The sequence below is a fragment of the Camponotus floridanus genome, unplaced genomic scaffold (assembly GCF_003227725.1).
Source record: "Camponotus floridanus strain SB8 unplaced genomic scaffold, Cflo_v7.5 scaffold177, whole genome shotgun sequence".
Lineage (NCBI taxonomy): Eukaryota > Metazoa > Arthropoda > Insecta > Hymenoptera > Formicidae > Camponotus > Camponotus floridanus.
This window is the reverse complement of record NW_020229300.1, coordinates 113,003-133,478: the sequence shown is the minus strand read 5'-3', so window position 1 is coordinate 133,478 and position 20,476 is coordinate 113,003. Positions and strand designations below refer to the sequence as shown.

At 34.9% G+C, this 20,476-nt stretch overlaps 1 protein-coding gene across 2 annotated transcripts in view; it reads right to left on the bottom strand.

The window, feature by feature from the left end:
- Positions 1-10,072: 10,072 nt before the first annotated feature.
- The window catches only part of LOC105250173 (RNA polymerase II elongation factor Ell), a 74,736-nt gene continuing 64,332 nt past the window's right edge, over positions 10,073-20,476 (bottom strand). Inside the window, exons 3-11 of one of the 2 annotated variants that reach the window (XR_003122595.1) lie at positions 17,518-17,633; positions 16,032-16,148; positions 13,390-13,635; positions 13,098-13,168; positions 12,820-13,026; positions 11,775-12,678; positions 11,479-11,656; positions 10,230-11,403; positions 10,073-10,124 (exon numbers count right to left, since the gene is read on the bottom strand). Coding sequence is in view for 1 of the 2 variants with exons in the window: in XM_011256170.3 (XP_011254472.1) it covers positions 11,155-11,403; positions 11,479-11,656; positions 11,775-12,678; positions 12,820-13,026; positions 13,098-13,168; positions 13,390-13,635; positions 16,032-16,148; positions 17,518-17,633 (2,088 nt within the window). In the remaining variant the exon portion in view is untranslated. Of the gene's footprint in view, positions 11,404-11,478; positions 11,657-11,774; positions 12,679-12,819; positions 13,027-13,097; positions 13,169-13,389; positions 13,636-16,031; positions 16,149-17,517; positions 17,634-20,476 lie in introns of both variants that reach the window. The other variant, XM_011256170.3, reaches the window with a different exon arrangement.

Below are 20,476 nucleotides of genomic sequence, written 5' to 3'. Positions count from 1 at the left end.
TACTATATATTGTAATGTTGCAAAATGATACATATGACATATATGATATTAGTTTTATGTTATACAGATAATTTGTGTTATATATAGGTATTAATTCCATTACTGTAACAATGTTTATTATGGATATATATATATATTTATTTTTTTGTTTTTTAATAGATAAAATGTATCATGTAATGGAGAATGAAGAGGGAATTGCGGCAGCAAAAAAGTTACAAACAATGTTTTTCGATCATGACTTTAATGTTGGGAATTCATTTCATACAAATTAAGTTTAGGGGAGAGTTATAATACAAACTTAAGATATATACATCAATATTTCGCAAACTGCTCGTTCAGCTATGCAACTTATATCCGCTTATCATCATTTTCATATCGTTAACCTTATCGATTCTTACTTTTTTTTATATGATTTTCTATCTGCTCTTTTGTGAGTTTACCTCGCCATACGCTATGCAATAAAACTTGGCAAGTCGTTTGAATAAATATAGTATTTTTTTATTTCAATTATTCGCGGCGGCATTATCCATGAAACGCCGATCTTTGCGTCGACTCGGAGAATCGGCAGCGATTTTGCGGAGCTGATTTCGCGAATTTCTCGATGTCATGTCTAACTCCATTCTTTTGGAAGTCACACAAAAATTCGGCGAAAAATATTTCCATTAGACACCACAAACGCACCACAAACGAACTCTACGTGAGTGAGTCGATGTATTATTTCAATGCATATTTAATCATCTGTTGCATTTATATAGGATGTTTCGCGGAGCTGCCAATTGCATTTTATATCTATGAATTATGGATTGAAAGTTAAAGACAATAAGTAAAATGTATGTCTGCAGAATGACAGATTGATTTTTAACAAAAGCGCTAGAGATATTTTTAGCGCTTTACAAGAGTGTTTCCGTTCAAAAATCCTATATATCGCACACTTCGACTTCTATAAAAAAATGGACAGAAATTATTGAGACGTTTATGGAAAAACAGAGGAGCTTCTTTCGCATTGCTCGCGAAAAGCCCGATGTAATTTCCACATGTTGCAATTGTGGGACGGAAGTATATTCACCGGATGTATATTCATCATTTTTGACTCGTTCCCGAGAGACCGTTGCATATTTTTTTCCATACTGCCGATATAACAGCTTGATTTTTCGCCAAAATTTTTTTCAAACAGAATTTATTTAATTTTAATTTATCAATAATATAAAATTAATTAATATATCAACTAACATTCGCTTCCGTTATTTTTGCTAGATTTTTAGCTTTAAACAGCACATAATCGTGACGCGAGTGTATTCGCGTTTAAAATATTTTAACTTGACATTTAAGTTACTTTAAAGATACTTTTCCCGCTATTTTTGTTGCTAGATTTTTAGTTTTAAATCCGTTTTAAATCCACATAATTGTGACGCGAGTGTGATCGCGTTTAAAATCTTTTAACTTGGCATTTAAGTTACTTTAAAGATACTTTTTCGCGCGATAACAATAGACAATACAAACATGCAACAATCGAATAGAATCCGTTCGCTTTGTTTCTCTCTTTCTCTCTCTCTCTCTCTCTCTTTCGCGCGCGCCACATTCGATCGAATCAACACAATTGGAAGATTAACAATGACCAAGAGCTCATTGAAATTATGTACAAATTAAATTAATGTAACAACAGAGAGACGGAAAAAATGCGCCGATTCTCCGCTCGATTGCGGTCCCAATATATATACATATGTATATCTATTCGCATTATCATCGCGTGATTATTATCGCGAATTGTAGACAGACGATCCGGTCCGTCACAACACGCACAACGGAGAATACATCGTTTTCCTTACATGGCATTCATCCATGTAAGAAAAACGATGTAATATGACCATCAAATACATTCAAACTCAACATTATTTTCATTGTCAGCATCGTTATCATCAATTTCGTTTATATGAATTGTTGTGTCATATCGTCGATCGAGTCGACTCGCTTTTCTCTCTCTCTCTCTCTTTCTCGATCGTTCTTCCGTTGTATCGTTATCATTATCACTCATTTTTTTTGTTGCGTGGTTTTTTCCCTCGCTTTTTTTCTCATGCACGATTCTCGAATAGAATAGAAAGCACGAGCGCGGCCCGAATTCGAAAACGTAAAGAAGCTCGTGTGGAACGTGGTGAAATGGTTCGTGTGAGTTTTTTCGACAAGAGAAAAACACAAAATAGAATATCGTTATAAAAACAAAATAATACTAATAATTTGTAGCGAAAATAGCTCGAACGACGCGCAATCGATTAACGAATCGCAATTCAAAGAGGGTACCTATAGTAAAGAGTACTCTATACACATATACTTATAATCAGAAAACTTCTTTGACAGCTCGGTATAGTTTGGAGTGAGAAATGGAGCACACGAAAATTCAACGTTTTTTATATATATATGACAAAAAGCGATAAAATAAATATCGAATCTGGATGCCGTCACGTGTGTCGCGCGCGAGTAGATAAAGATTAAATCTTTGACGACCCGTTAAATACTTTACGCTCCATCGGTTCGCATCAGCGCTGACATTTTTTTAAATTGCCCCTGGTTTTAACAGTCCGTGAAAAGATTGACAACGCAACATCGATTTTACATTGGTTGGACGGAATTTACAACAAAAAAAGCCAATAAAATATTAACATATGACGGAAGATCAAGTTTCTATCATGGATTTTTTCGTTACATGTAGAAACTAATTTTGCTAATAATTTTGCAATAAAAGCCAGACGACACCTTCGCTGTCCAGAAGACAGAGAATTAAGAAGCAAAATTAAATCTCGCATCGATACGCCGAATCTATCAATTTGGATTTCTGAGAAGCGCCTGATACGATCGACCGTCTAAAAATGGAAATATTCCGACAATCGTTTGATTAGGAAAGTTGCGCCCCGAAATCGTCTCATGAGCCCGACAATTGCACATCCCGGTACAAAATCAAAGACACGATTAGAGAGGTCGATGTAGCACCGAGGGCGGAAAGGCGCGAGGAGATCGGGAGACAGAGAGAAACGCGATAGAATTTATTAACCCTCCTCAATTCACTTCTTTTACCCGTAAATTATATCTTAATTAATTAATAATAAAACACACTCTAATTAAATAGTTAGATTGCCGTTGTATGAAATAGAGTATACATATAGGAGGATGGCCACAGCCCTTTTTCTAATCTTAATTTAAAACTTAATCACCGAGTTATAATACACACGAAATAAAATGGCAATGCAAACGAATTTTTCATTGACGAAAGAGCAAAGTGTATTGGAGAGTTAACGAGGGGAAAGAAGAAAAGAAATCTGCGTTTTCGCAAACTGATCGGCGACACGTTCCACGCGAGCAAATCCCTCCGAAAACGAGCACGCGACAAATCCCTCCTCGCTAACAATATAATTCTTCTCTTTATCCGCATTTTTGCTTTGTATACCTTTAATTAGTGAATATAATATATATGTATAGGTAATATAATTGTAAATACAACTATGTAATGAATATACGAGCCTTTGTCAGGGGGAGCAATGCAGTCGTCGTCAATAAAAGTCACGGGAGTAGTACATTGTATACCTATACATGCTTACAATCTTGAGTCGCCTAGTCGTCATCATAATCATCATTAACGTCATTATTTCTCACTATCTCTCACTCACTCATTCTCTCTCTCTCTCTCTCTCTCTCTCTCTCTCTCTCTCATACTCGTTTATTCTTTATTTTTGCAACGCAAAAAAACTTAAACAAAAACGCACGTGTGTGTCCTTTTGCATATGTGTGCGTTCACACACGCACACACACACACACACACACACACATATATATATATATATATCAAGAGACATATATATATACACACACACGTATACAAGTTTATTTTCTCGTCGTTCCATCTGCTTCTCCTCTCATGTGATCGATGCTAAAAACTTAAGACTATCTTTTCGCGCTTATTAAGTCACAATTGTCAGTCATTCGAGCGCACCTTTTTTAAAAGACCTTTCTCTCTTTTTTAAGCTTATTTTCTGATGCACTTACAAAATATCTCTTCGTTTCTTCAATCGAGCACGCGGCAACCGATCTCTTTATTTTTCTCTCACTCGACGACAATCGATCGCGCAACTGATCAGCTTTTTTTCTCTCTAAATAGAAAGAGATTAAGAGAGAGAGAGAGAGAGAGAGAGAGAGAGAAAGAAAGAGAGAGAGAGAGAGAGAGAGAGAGAGAGAGAAAGCTGTTTTTTTACATTTTCTTTATTCTTAAAGCGACTTGTTCACTTATGATGAACCGTGATTAAGTTTCGAAAAAATTGCTCTATAAATTTATCTTTGTTAATTAAGTCAAAGATTATTTGCATATTTAGTCGTAATAATTAAATTCGACATTTTAAGTGATTATGGGCCTTGATTAACGAGATCGGTTTTCAGCGTCTCGCAAACTAATCTTTCTTTATTCTGATATGGGCGTTATAATGACGGGGAAACGCGCGAACGTTCGATACGAATCCATAGTTTACATCGACCATCATCCTATTGAACAATCGTTAAGCGTTTGCCCAGCTCGTCGCATCTCTCTTTTCGTTCTCTTCTTCGTTCTCTCCTTATCCTCGATTTGTTTTAATCTCTAAGGCGCTTTTTTAAGTTACATATATCGAATCTCTACCGGCCACAACGGACCATGTTTCTATCTTTGATGCTTTCTCTGCATCCTGTAATGTCGCGTCAACCCTTTATCTACCGATACTCTTAATCTGTGTCCATTGGACGCGCGCATATATCGCAAAGAGGATTGCTCTTAGTCCTTTTATAATTGATCGTGTATAATTTCAGGAACAGACACGGATCCAACGAATTGGGTGTACAGTAGACAGAGGGTTAACGTCGCTTTATCAAAAGAAAAAAAAAAGAAAAAAAAGAAAAAAGTCCTTAACGCATCGTCTCGACAGTTATATTATTATGAAATTCCTAACAACACATCACAGTCAAAAAATATAATATATCGCTCTAAGATCAAGAGGACGTTAATTCCTTTGTATATACTTGATTCTATCAAATAAGTAGCACGAGGGAAACAAGTAAAGCGACGAAAAATTGTAAATATACACAGGAGTGACGAAGAATAAGTTTCGTTGTTCGTCCATCTCTTTATAGCTGAACCAAGTTACGATAGGTAAAACTTTCTCAGAAATCACTGACTTATTGCAAAATTCAAAAAAGATTAAAAGTAATTGCAACTTGTCGACCAGAACCTTTGCCTTTGCGAGAACCGCAATAAGGAGAAGGGAAAAAAAGAAACGCACAATGATTCCAGATCGAAGAATATCTTCATTCTACTCGAGACCAAATTGCTTTACTAAGAAAGAAAACTAGCACTTTGCTCGTAGATTTTTTTTACCGGAGGAAGGCATCAGGAGAAGAGCGAATCTCCCCCTTTGAGTTTCTCTTACGTCTAGTGATCTGACGGCGGGACTCTGTTAGGTTTGCTGCACACGTGATATGCGCTTCTTGTAAAAAAAAAGAACAGATATATAAAATACTCATAAAATGATATGTCACTATTTTCGCACGATCGAATAATTTTGTCCTGAAATATCCATTTGCGATCGAATCGCATGCTGAGATATGCGAGAATTATTGTGGGAATTAAATGAATCAGATTGTTATAACGAATAATGATTATTCGCTATTTATTCCTATTTATTTTCCTTGAAGATTTCGATTGAAATATTATTTGATGCAGCTATATTTTTCATCTTCATCGCACTCACTTTATGTAAAAGTGGCGGATTTGTTAAATATTATTTCAGCACCGATTTCTGTCTCCGGCGAAGGAAGAATGTTTGCTCCGATTTATGTATATTTCTCGAGTTTTCTTATCGTGAAGGGAGAAGAACGGCTCAAAATGTTTGCGATCTTCGTCTTGAAGAAAAAATTGTAAAAAAATTTGATGGAGAAATTCTCTCGCTATGGAATTCAATTAAATAAGATTCAACCACTGCGAAAAAGAAAATATCTTTCCGACATTTGTATTGTCTGGGAAAGTAGACACTTGTATATATGTACTCGTGGATTTTAAGAAATTGTGAATAATAGAATCTCGATTCAAGAAAAAAGTAAACAATCGAAGTACGCGAGCAAAGAGCAGAAAGAGAGGCACAGAATCGGAGTGTATATGTATAAACTGTATGTAAACTTTTAATAACTATGTTTTAATTTCACGTTATTATATGCCTATTTCTGACTCGAGTATACCGGCTAACTTTGTAATTATCGTATTATTAAGGAAGAAACTCGCGAGTTCTCGTAGCTGAAACTATTAACTTCCTTTATCAATCGTGTTGCACATACTGATACTACTAAGAAATAATGCACATAAGATTATACTATTCATTTGTATGTATCTGCGTAAGTGTGTGTGTGTGTGTGTGTGTGTGTGTGTGTGTGTGTGTGTGTATACATACATATTATGTACAATAAATTCACACGCTTCGCTAATATAATATTGGCACTTGGACACTTTTCGTTTATCCAACAAGTCGAGAAAGAGAAAAAAATGTGAGTGAGTGAGTGAGAGAGAGAGAGAGAGAGAGAGAGAGAGAGAGAGAGAGAGAGAGAGAAAGAGAGAGAGAGAGAGAAAAATAGACAGAGACAAAGTTTGATAGTTTCATTTGGACCTTTTGAGCATGGATATGATAGTGTCTGTCAAACATCCACTTTTCCAATCGCAGACAGAGTGTAACTTGACGATGACACTTAGGATGGTTTAGAGGCAGTATATAGAACGTGCACCTTGACACGCATTTAGAAATAAGGGCACTGTCTTCCGCCATGTAACGCATCGTGCTCTGAATTTAAGGATTGGATCTGGATTGAAGAAATACACTTATCGCAACTCGGAAATAAGTGGATATATCCGCGTTTAGCGAATATTCAAAAGAGGAACACAACGCTACATCCACCGTGATCAGCGAACTCTAAGGCGAATCTTTTCTAGTGACTCTCCTTTCGAGCCACAGGGACGAGATTGTTTTACCAGTATAAGTTTTGATTCTCTTAAGCGCTCTTTAGTTTGCGACTTTTATTTTACGAGAGATATTTTCGCATACATTTATATACGTTCTCTCAACAAAACGTTCTGCCAAACAATCGAGAATAATACGACGATATACCTTTCCTCTTTCTACTTAGAAAACAGTTATCCCTAATAATGATAGTCTTTTCTCGCGAAACAATAACGTAATCGCATAATAATCAAGGAGGAAGCGTAAACGTTGAACGCAGCATTAAGAGCACTTATTTCCATTGAAGAACATATAAACTATCTGGGATATAACACTTGAGTTTGAGGGAAGCGATGAGCGCGAAGGAGAAGCCGACCTATCGCTTCGCTTTAATTTAAGTCAACGGGATCGATATTTGTATTTTCTACTATCTCTGAATATGGTTTCGGTTCAGTCTCTTTGGCACTTTTTATACTCTTTCTCGGTTGAATTATTAAGACAATCGACTGGTCGGTTAACAGGAGGGGAGGGGGGGCGAATAGATGGTTAATCAAAGCGAGTATTCTTGCCGGTATATTAATTCTTAGTTAATAAAGAATGTCACCTTTCGATTTCTATACAATGTGTGATCGCAGCGATATTATTTACAAGTGGTACAATTTACTTTTAAAGGACTGGTATATGTGGTAACTATAGATGTTGAATGAAAAAACGCTCGATTCTCGGTGAGCCTTTATCGAAGCATCGTGTACAAACTCGAATCTGTAATATGGCACAGTGCAAAAGCCGTTAACCGATAGAAAGTGTCGGTTCTATTTGTCACTTGATGAATATACCCAAATAACTAAGCGTAATTAATCATATCGACTGGTGCTATTATCATGATTATATATATATAAAATTAATATGATTAATCATATTACTGGCATGTTATCAACAAGTATATTGTTTAATAACTGTTGGCAATATGACAACAAGTCACAGTTGGCTATCTAGTGAGATTGTTGAAATTAATATATTATATACTTTTTTGATTACATCCTAATGTAAGAAAATCTCTATGAGTAAAATTTATTTATTATTATGCATATACGATTATAATTTAAATATATCGATCAATTTCCTTCCTTCCCCCTTTATCTTCAAAAAAAGGTCATGGAAATTCGATTTTATAATTTTCAGTTAGTTATCTGTACGAATGTACAAACATGCTCCTATACAAATTTAATTGATTGGCGTGTGTGCACATACATGTAAATATTTATATATGAAAATATATTTTATCAGCGCGGCTTGATAGTTAACACACTGTGCCATACATTCGATTAGAGCGAGGTTCTTTCAATACGAATTCTTCGATATTTCACCTTACATTTCTAATTGAAATATCGTTTGTCGTTTATTACACGTCCTCAAAAAGAATTCGCACAGTTTGCATTTTAACTTATTGAGATTATACATCTACAATGACTTTTGTAATATTTTGTATTGCACAATTACAAAGGGAATTATATAGTTGTGTTTCATAATAAAAAAATTCATTCTATAACATAAAAAATTTACAACAATTTTATGTAATATGTGTATATGTATATATTAATCAATTATAAATAACTAGATGTTTTAAATCAAAAGAAATCGATGAACAACCCGCAATTATTTAATATGTTTAAAATACCTACAATTTTATATAAATTCGACTAACAATATCAGATAATAATTATGGGTATTTGAATGTATATAAAAGAGAGAGAGAGAGGACATAATTACACACATAATTTATTAATCATAATAAACATTCTTATTACTGATGAAATTTAACATTTACGCGATAATCCTAAAAATATGCTTAAAAGTAATATATAATTCAAAAAAAATAAAATCAAGATGTAAGTAAAATATCAGCAAGGAAGAGATATGAGATAATTGAATTCAATTATAGTCATATTCGGCAGATCGTCTTCGCGTTTAAAACTTTTCATAAGAATTTTATATCTTTTTTAGCAAACACATTTTTACTGCTCTCTCTTTTTATACCCACGGCTCGATGGACGGCTTTGGGTAAATTTTACTCGTAATTGTCGAAAATGTGCATATTGAACGATAAATACTAAAATTGTCCGGGAGAAGCAATCAATTTCGCATCAAAGTTGAAATTAATGTATGAAATGTTTAATCTTTTAATCATTAAAAAAGTCAGGTGTTTTAAGTTAACTTTTAATATAGTCGTTAGTGGACTAAAGATAATAAATACCGAAATAATACATTTGCGATAGAAATTTCGGAATTCATATGTGTCTGTTCGATTATATATATATATATATATATATATATATATATATATATATATATATATAATGTAAAACATGTAACATAGATTTATTGAATATCTAATCTAAAAAATTTCGAATGCGCAGTGAAAATTCTTTGATGATCCTTGTAGTAATGAATAATTAGAAAAAATGTATTAAACCATTTGGCACTGTAAGTTTCAATTACAAATTCTCAAAAGACACTTTCTCATCATAGTATATTCGACATATCCAGATATCTATAATTTGTCTATTTGAATAATAATAACAACAATAATTGTGCAATAATAATAATAATAATTAAAAATGATAAATATAATTGTATGATTGTAGTGTTAATTGTAATTAAAAAATTATTTTTTTATGCGGATTATTACGAGCACTGTACACAACAAGATTGTTCTTTAATCTGGCGATTAATAATTACTATAAAACTATATATATATATTTAATATCAATTCTCTTTTTTTAATTTCCTTTTTTTATGGGAAAACCATTGCGCCAATTACAGCGCTTCATTACTTACTATAATTAAATTTCCCTTTTCTCTCATTTTAATTAAAATTTGAAATTATTAAAAGATGCGCACTCAATACAACATATGTATGCTATGTTCTTTTATAATTAAAATTGCTGTTAAATTAAAATAATTTGGCCGCTAAAAAGTTCATTGATTTATTTTAAAATACTTACAATGTCATATAATATATAATCCATTTGATCTGCTTAGAATTGTTATTGCGCGGTCGGTCTTTATTATTTTTATCGTTTTTTGTTTTAGGCTGTTCATCGTCTCATTTCTTTTGTCAACCGACCATATCTATTATCATGAATGAAGGAAAAAAAAGAACGAAGAAGTTAACAAAGAATCTTAAAATCACAAAGTACTACGATCTCTCTCTTGTATATAAGAAGGGTAACTTACTATTTTTTTTTACACACTTTTTCTTAAATTGCGACGAGCAACGCACGAATCACGCGCGGAAGATGCGTGCCAGCTCGTGGATAAATCGTGTGTATGTATTTGTGTTACGAGCCAGTTTTCTTTCTTCCTTTCAACAGACAAAAAAGAAACCCGGACGTGGCACACGGTAAGCCTTATTATCTCTTGGACCCTCTTCTCGCAAACATATCTTATTTTTTTTTTGTATTTCTTTTCTTTTATCTACGTATTCTCTTAAAGTGGACGACACACTTGGACGTGCGCGCGGTAAGTAACTTATTATACAGTTTTACTATCTTTTTTCTCGCTGTGCCTTTTTTCTCTATGCAACAATGTCTTCCGTCAGTCGTTGCGAGACCAGCTTCAAATTTCCTGTGCGTTTCTACACAGTTTGCATTTCGCTGATCATCAGAATGCCCTTACTACTATTTTTTTTTAATCCGGATGGATTTTTTTCTTTCTCTTTTGTCTAGTTGTTGAACGTACTCGATTGTCGTCAGCTTTCATCAAACATTACCAAGAACTAGTATTGGTCGAAGTTAGCGCGCGAGCGAGCCTTCTCTAGCTCGTTATGATGGCGGAAAGCCAACAGGTTGAAAATCGTTGCAAAAACGATTGTCAACGCTCAATGGTATGGGAGGGAAGAGGAATCAGCAGGAAGAGTGTCGTCTCATGTACGATATAAATCGATGATATTGCGAGACGTTTTATAAATATCGTATCGTACATGAGATCTTGCGACCTCAAGTCATTTGACTTTTCGGCGATAAAGTCCAGGAACCATACGGACCGTGAAGGATCAGCCTTGGAACTTGGCGAGAAAATGCAAATTCTGCGACAATGTTGACAGTAACGTACCGACAACCGAGAGGAGGAGGCAGGGAAGAGGCGGTCTTTTTAGTTTGTGTCAGTAATGCTGATTATCAAGATCTCCGATGTTTACGTTAGTACCCGCAGTCGTAGTACTAACCATACCGCTATCAACATTAGTCGCAATCGACATCGTATCGACGGTGTTTTCACTTTCGTACTCTAAAATCAATCGTTTTATATGGCTCAGCTTATCATGAAGGTAATGAAACCGTTTCTTCATCTGCTGGTATACAATATCCTGCTTAATCTCCTTATATTCACGCTTCATCTGTTCCGTAATTATCTGAAAAATAAAAGAAAAAATGTCGTTTGTTTGTTCGAAAAGAAAAAAAAAAGATGTCGAATATAATTACGATACCTCGATCTCGGTCAGGTTGCCCGATTTTCTATACTCTTGCAATTGTTCGTACAAACTGGTAAAGCGATTCGCGATTACGACCACTTTAGAGTGCAATTTGCGATATTCGTCATAATTGGCGTAGAATTCCTCTTTATAACGCCGTTTTTCTATCGCATTACTTATTGTCGTATAATACCTGAATAAATAAACAAGGCACAATATATAATATCGCAGTGTTTTATCGATCGGAAAACATGTTAAATTCATTCGTAATAATTGATGAAAGGAATGCTTAACATAGCGGATGCACTTACGTGAGGTAATCGGGATATTCCCTAGGGCTCCCCGGCCTCTCTAGCTCATCAGTCGGCAGCGAAATCATCATCACATCGGTAGAACTGGCATTAATGTTATAAATGTGAGCACCGCTACTGGAAGCCTCACTTTGAGCGAATAAAGTCGCGTCGTTCACATCGTTCGTGTCGTTCGCGGCACTACTTCTATTCCTGCACTCCCTTACTCTATTTCTCTCCTCTCTCATCGCATCACGACTCCGGTCGCCCTTATCGCTCCTATCATTCCTATCCTTCCTATCGATGTCGTTTGTACCGCTCCCGGTATTTGCGCTGACGTTATCGTCGCGCCCATGGCCGCCGCTTTGGTGATGACTATTCCTTTCACTGTCACTAGGCGACGACGTTAGATATGACGGCCGACTGGAGCCGCTCGGGACTGCGAGAGCGCCGCAGCCATTCCCAGCACCTCGCGGCACATCACTATTCGCTGTCCTTTCGGCTCGGTAATCGGCGCGACTGCTACGTTCACGTTGCGGGTGCTGTCTCGATTCCCAACCGTCGAGACCGGCGCCGTTTTTACTGCTACTATTACTAGTACTACCTGCACCACTACCACTACCACCGCCACCGCCACTAGCACTACTGCTGTTGACGACACAACCACTGTTACCGCCAGCGGCACGTTCACCGCCGGCAGCTGCACTGATGCCACTATTATTATTACTGTAACTGCTGCTACCAGACACTTTTTCGCCAGCGGGGATGAAGGAGATGGGTTCGGGTTTCTTGTAGTGCGATATTCGTGTCTTTTTCGTTGTTACTCCATCGTTACCCTGATAGTATCCCGGTCTCTTATTGTGCGGGGGCGCTGTGATCGCCGGCGGTGAACCCGCATGGATGGAATTGGGCGATTGACCACTGCCTGTAAAGATATATAAGATATATATATATATATATATATATATATATATATATATATATATAGAGTTTAAAATAAAACAAAAAAAATAAAATTTCTATGTTCACGTATGTGTAAACGATGTATTGTGATATACATGCATACCGCTGGAACCGTCACTCGAGCCAGGTGGCGTAAGATTCTGAGGTTTCCGCCTCCTTAGCATTGTCTTCTCCTGCTCGGTATAGAAGGGCCAATCCTCCTGGACATCGTTCCAGATATGCCTCTGCAAATGATACGTATTGTCGCGCATGTAAGCGACTTGCTTTAGGATGGTCATCATGATGGATTTTTCCTTCTCCCTTAAGCCCTCTGTAATTTATTGAAATATTAATACTGTCGACTATTCGGACAACGCAAAAAGTATTTAGATTTTGTCTCACCTTTGTTGATACGATCATAGAGTTCGGGTTTCTTATAGGGCCTCAAAGCAAGGACGTGGATAAGTCTTTCCCTATTAGAATACAGAAAAATGTAAAATACATTTTAATTTAATGAAATGGAAAAAAATTAAATTTCTAGTCAATTTCATCGGGCGTTGAATTTTAGAGAATTTTTCAGACCTCGTATATTATCATTAATAGAATACAGTTTTATTTCCGCGTCTTTTATTGGAATTAGAGCCATTACATGGCTTATTCTTGTATCCTTGTATCGATTTATCAGTGCACTTACTTAAGTGGCCTGCGCATAATATCAGAAATTTTTTTCTCCGGATTGCGAGTCGCCGCTACATGATTACTATTACTATTGCTAGCGGTCGACTTGTTGGTTGACGCTCTGTGTTGATTGCTGCCGGAAGTTGGAATGCTCGTCGTAGATTCCCGATGTTTTGCATACGAAGGAAGTGGTATCGTTCTTCCTATTTGCACTTTCACCTTGCGTCCGATGTCTGGACCGTTCGCTTTGATCACCCTTGTACTGGAAAAGCGAAAGGATTGCTATTGTAGATTGCGAATGTAAATTGATCTACATTAATATACATTATTTTGAAATTTTCTGGCATACTAATTGCTTAAATTTAAATAATACAAAAAAGTAGAGACAGAATGAATAAAATTTAAAAAGTAAAGAGCAATTGGGAAATTTTACCACAGTTTGTATATTAAAGTCATTGAACTAAATTTTAAATGTTATATTTCTTTAAATGTTATATTTCTAATTAGGATTGGCAAAATTCTACATTTTTTGAATCAAATTCATGCAAGTGATAAAAAATGCTACTTGTCGAAAAAAAAAAACAGCAAAAACTAGTCTTTTTTCCTATTGAAAATGTTAAATAAATAGAAAATCTTTTTATCGATATTTGTCAATTGAGAGATTGTTTTCTAATTTAAACTTTATTCAAAATGAAATTTGTAATAGATTAAAGAGCAATAAATTAAATTAGAAAATAAATTAGTTTTGTTATAAGATGGCAAACGCAAACTAAGTCTCTATATTAGTAAAAATTTTATAATCCTGTTACACGATTACATTTTTCTTACTAAACTAAAAATTAAAAGTATTATATATTACTTATACCGTTTTTGCTAGTTTATTTCATTAGAGATAAAAACTGGAATAGTAAAAACCGAAATTTACTATGGTTTTTATACCTATGGGATCTTTCCAATCAATCTTATTTCTCTAGTATATTAGTTTATTAATTTAAAGGAAAAATATATCAAATATGATTTATGTTATTGTGCCATTTGCAAAAGTGGAGCGCGCTCAGGAACGACCTCTAATATTTCTTAGATATTTATACACAAAACACGATTTTCTGTGAGACCGGCAATTAATGCAACTTGCAGCATTATCACATAGGAATCCGATCAATTAGTTAGTTATATAATCTTCCTTGACGAGAGCGCCGCGATAAAGCATCACAATGATGACGCGAGGAAGAGCGAAAAAGTATTGAGGCTCGTAACGAAATTGCACTTGTGAGGCGCTTTTAACCTTGGCCGTGACGACTAAACAAATTATCGCCGCGTCGTCGATGCAAAACCTTGTCGAGCAAGAGCGAGAGCGCGACTAATTGCAAAGCTCGATTTCCAAAAAGTGCGTTTTTTTGCGATCCTCTTCTTATAAAAAGGAAGAAGGTTATTTAGTGTTTTTTTGACTCCCTCAGAATTTGCAAAAAACAATTTTTTTTGTATTGCATAATCATAACATAGAAATGTTAAAAATAAATAATCATTAGGTGAGAAAGAAATTCAATCCATAATTAATTATTAGTCTAGGTATTCACTGATATTTTTCGTGATTAATAATTGATTAATAAAATATTTTCGCTCATTAATTGCTCTGTGCCATCATATTAACATCATAGATTATAAGATGTATTATCTTCAAGGTAAATACAGCTCATAATTAAAAAATTGATGTTTTATTATTCTCGATACATGGATTAATTAATGACTGATATACAATATATAGTTCCTTACAGACTTTACATCGCGTCAAGGTTGTGATCATTGTAAAAGTTTTATTATTTTGTATTCTTTTATTGCCTTTTTCTATTTTGCTTTTCTAAATTTTTTATCTTTAAGCGCATACAGCAAATGTTTTGTGATATTTAGGCTATTCTAGATACAATTATAATGTTCACAACAGACCATCATGAGATTTTAAAAATAGTCCTATATATATGTAATCACTTAGTATATATGTAATCACTTGATTTAGAGGTCTCCCATATGTCAAGAATACTAAAAAAATTTTTCCATTATGAGCTATGTTTACCCTTATCTTGAAGATGATACATGTTACAGTCTAAAATAATATTAATATGATGACAGAGCAGTATATGAGTGAAAATATTTTATTAGTCACTCATGAAAAGAATTTTAAAAAAAATTAGATATCGTAATGAATATCGAAACTAATAACAAAGTTTTTGGTTTTATGGATGGAATTTTTTTCTCTAATAATGAATGATTTTAACATGACATTCTAATTAAATAAAACATTTTATTTTTTTTTCCCCTCTACATTTTTATATGTATCTGAAAGCATCTATGTGCATACGATTTTCCGCGAGTTTCCGCGACGATATGTCCACGATGCGCGACTCGTAAATTCCATCGTGAATCGCGCGAACATCCGTTAAGCGCGACCGTATCTACGGGCGAAAGTTTGTAAAAGTAAGGCCACGACGCGAGCATTATTTACGGTTCCGCGATGCTCGGCGATGTTCGGGAAATGGAGAGGAGAGAATGGCACGCGCTTTTGCAAAACAAAATAAAACAAAAAAAAAAGAAAGAAGTCTTTCTCCGGAAGGATCGAACGGCTGTCGACGTATATCTTGCTGCTTGTGGGAATATCCATACCATTTGTTCTTGTTATTCTCCTCGGCGACCGCCATTCTGTGCCTGGTGGTCTCGTAAACGTCGTCATTTGCCCGTATCCGCATTTTGTATGGTATTGCGCCGAGGCTCTCCAGACTTCTACGAAAGAGAAGAAGAAAAATAAGAAGGTAGAAGTTAATCAATCATAATACACGGTTTTTTTAAATATTAAATAAAGAGACGAATAAATATATACACATACATACATAGTTAAAATGTAATGAAACTTGAGTTTTCTTAAATACAGAGAAAGTATGCATTGTCATTATTGTTATATTCATGATAAATGATAAATGTATAATACTGTATCACATTTGTAAAACATATCGACCGGTTATTATTTACCCACAAAAATGGGTTAAAAAACTGCGATGCGCCCAACAAAAAATTGCAAAAATTCTTATTTACAATAACATAAATTTCGTTAAATCATCGAAATCGACAAGAAGCACCAGCAGACGCTGAATCGGTTCTGCTGACGCAAACATAATCGTTCAATGATGCTGTAGTCGCCAGTAGTCGACACCTGCTAGTTCACTAACAACGCTTTAGTATGTCAAGTTGCCGCGATAAAACCACCTGCTCAAGGATGCTCCAAAGTAGTTTTTACATAGTTTGATTTAGATTGAGGGGATTACGTTTGAGGAGACTACTCCAAGTTATCGCATCCTTGTCGCACGTATGTCGAGTCTATTCAGCGGAATATTATTTTTCAGCCATGGGGCGAATCTTGCTATATATATAATACTTTTTACTAAGGTATAATGTAATAATAGAGTTGGCCTCTGGAAAAGTCCGGTGAATGAAAAAAATGTATAGTAAATTCTGGTTTTTACCGTTTTTACTCCAGGACTTTAGTTTCGTTTTTCAATCAATTAAACTGCTCCAAAACTATAAAATCACTAAAATATATAACATTAAAGTGTATATTTATGTATTTATAACTTGCAAAAATATATCTTTGTTTTAATTAATAAATCATACTAATCAGTATAGTTAAAAAAATGAAATGTAACGTTAAAATCATTCTCAATTCAAATCGTGTTAAAATTTTTAAGACAAAAAATTGGAAGATATAAATAAGTTATTAAATTTGATATTAATTTATTTGATATAAATATTAATTTGATATTGATTAATTGAAGTTTAATAAGAAAATTTTAATTCTTTTCAACATCCTCTAATAAAAAATTTATTTTCCGGAAAATTTATTACTGGAAAATACAAGTTTTTACCATCGATATATAGATTTTATACATAAAATGGAATTTTGCCAACCCTGATAATAACAGTATAGAATTTTTTCATCAACTTGCCTAATGAACAAATAATAAGCACGCGCGCGATATTTAATGTTTTAATTTTATCTTCTCTGAGTTTCAACTACTCGCACGGTAAATTGTATGAATTTGATACGTAAATATTACTTTGTAAATTAGCAAGTTATATCACGATAATCGATACGTACTTAGGGCCAGTTTGTCGGACGCACTCAAAGCCGCCCTGGGGACCCTCAATGTCCTGATTGCTGGAGAGACTAAAAGTGAATCCGTTAAATCCATGGATGGATGGAATGCTGAGTTTCTGAAATCAAAACACGCAAAAAAGCATACCGATTAGTCCGTTGTGTCTTCTTAATAAAATTGCGTTAATAAAATTTATCCACAAACTTTTATATATTATACTAAATCGCTAACAGCGATGTTACTCGTAAAGCTAGAGTTATCATTTGCAATCGGGCAGAATATAATTACAATATATTCATGGACAGAGAATATCAATCGATACTTGTACATGAAAGTAATTTATATTTTAATAACAATCGATAAATTGAAATATGACTCTGTGTCAAAATATAAGTTAGTATATTAAAATTCAACCTATATATTCTGCTCAATTATAAATGACAATCTTTCAATATGTGTTAACGATCTAGCTATGCAGAAATTTCTGCACTCCTTTTTACAACGAGTTAGCGATATAATATTCATGATAATACAATCACGCGAAGCGATCTTTTCATATTCATTTATAATAAATCTGTATATCTTTAAGATAATATCTATAATCGAGATATAGACCCTATGTCACTATCATTAGAATAAAGTAAAAGTAAACTTTTAAATTAAGCCTCTCAGTCTCTCTCCGGAGAATTAAGTGCGATTGATGCAAGTGCGAGCGGGATCCGGTTGGCTCTTTTTCGCGATTCAATTTCATCGAAAGGCAGTCGAGCGCGACTGATCATTTCGCAACTTTACGTATATATATCTCCTCCCTCCTCTTTACTCCAGTCGTTTTGCCCTTCTCTCTCACCCTTGTATTATTCTACTCCATTTCCTTTCTCTGCTCGGTATGCGAAATCTATTCTTGTCGCTTTTTTATTCTTACAATTAACGAATAATTGCGATTGCGAAGCATGCATCGAGGAATCCGATAATTTAAATTCTCAGCGTCTTTAAAAAGACGCATACATTCAAGAATATTGATTGTCGCTCGAGGATACAATTTTTTATTTAAATGAAACTTGAAAATAATAAAAAAAAAAATGATAAAAAATCACATTATTCACACGCAACTCAGATTTGGTAAATGACAGCGACGCAACAAATTGATATACATATAACGTTCTAGATGAGAGAAGGTCGACGCGCGATGACGATGACGAGACAATACACGCGACGTCAGCGTGCGTAATGCAGGTCGAGGGGCGATGAAGGGAGAGCGCTTCTCTCACGGACATTCGCGTATCGAGGCCATAGGGGCTCTCCGAGCAGCGTCCAGCCTCCCCTTCTACCGATCAGCTGGGATAGACATCGTCGTCGTAATGAAAGGTCGAATCGCGCGAGAATGCGATATAAAAGTTTTGCGAAGGGAGCAGCGCTCATTTAAATTTCACTGCGCGCGCGGAAGGACGGCTAGCTGATCCGCCTGTTGCCTGACCGGTTATCTTTTGATTCGTCATAGTTACATCGCGAGATTCGCGTGTCCCAGACAAGTGCCCATTGTGTTCGTCACCAGCCGGTTCGGATTCTCACGCCGTCGTGCAGAGACACATGAGAGAATCGAGATCGTGCGAAGGTCCTGATCGAGAGAAGAATTACTTGGAAATTATTATTCTTAGCGCGAGACCGGCAGTCTCTCTCTCTCGGTCCGTTCGAGTTTTTCACTCGCGTAAAAACACATTTACTTATTTGTAGAAAATTCTACTCTTTTCTTCGTCACCCAACCATGATCTAATTTTATTGTCAATCACGATTAATTACGTATTCGCCTGAATGTTTTTCAATTTTTTCCGCAAGTTTTTGGGCAAACTTTGTAGCGGTTGATGATTTTCAGCCTCGTATCACGTTTCGTTGCAGATATCCATTATTAATAAAGCGTTTCTGATCCGAAATTACACTCTTTATTGTTTAACGTTGATACATGTTTATTTTTTATGGGGGAAGAGGAATCAATCGAGGATCGAAATGTTCAACAACTTTTGAAACTTTTGAGATTTGTATTATTCCCAAGATAAAAATATGCACATACACCTGCAATTTGTTCCTTAATCCGTTTCATATGATTTTTTTGGCACATTTAATTTTTCTAAATACAATACAAAAGTGACTAAATTAGGAATTGCAAAATTCAATGTACGCACGTAGATAGTACAATCTTATTCTTATTCCACTTCAGGTATGTTTCGATAGAATTTTAATTAGAGATTTAGTTTATACCAAAATGTAATTTTGACACTTGAGAGAATTTCACAAAAAATAAGATGCGTAATTAAAATTAAAATTTCATTGGAAATTCCGATTAATCAGAGAATCCGTAGATCAAAGTTTATCGGTATTTCTCGGAATCGTCGTACATAACGTCAATGTTGAATTAATATTGTGGAAAATAATCAAGCTTCCATTTATGTCGGATGTATAAAAAGGTAACAATGCGCAAACCTGTCTGCCTTTCTCTCTTTCTTATTTTCTCTGTCTCGTGGTATCGAATTGCATTTTTCGCAATTTAAGTAAGTGCCCGTGGAGAGATAATTTTAACCGTCGACGTTTTATTTCGGTATGCGTTACACGTACAAACGGTGCAGAGACCATAGTAGTAGACCGTCATCTCTACTCGCGTTGCCAGATTGAAATTATTTCGGTACTTAAGGCCACAGCAACAGCTGACCAACAAACGAACAAATGGTAATCGCAATGCTCGTAGCATTCGCGACATTTCCGCGTGTCAGGAACTAGTGCCGGCATCGAGTCCGTATCGTTGACTATATCACTGGGTTATTATATCCACGAGTATTAAAAAAAAGTATTAAAAAATATCGATATCTTTTTTACGTTTGTAAAAAGAAGATCCATGTTTTTGTACATCATAAGATTTTATATATTTAATAAAGAAGTAGAAATTATTATTGTTATTTTACACACACATAG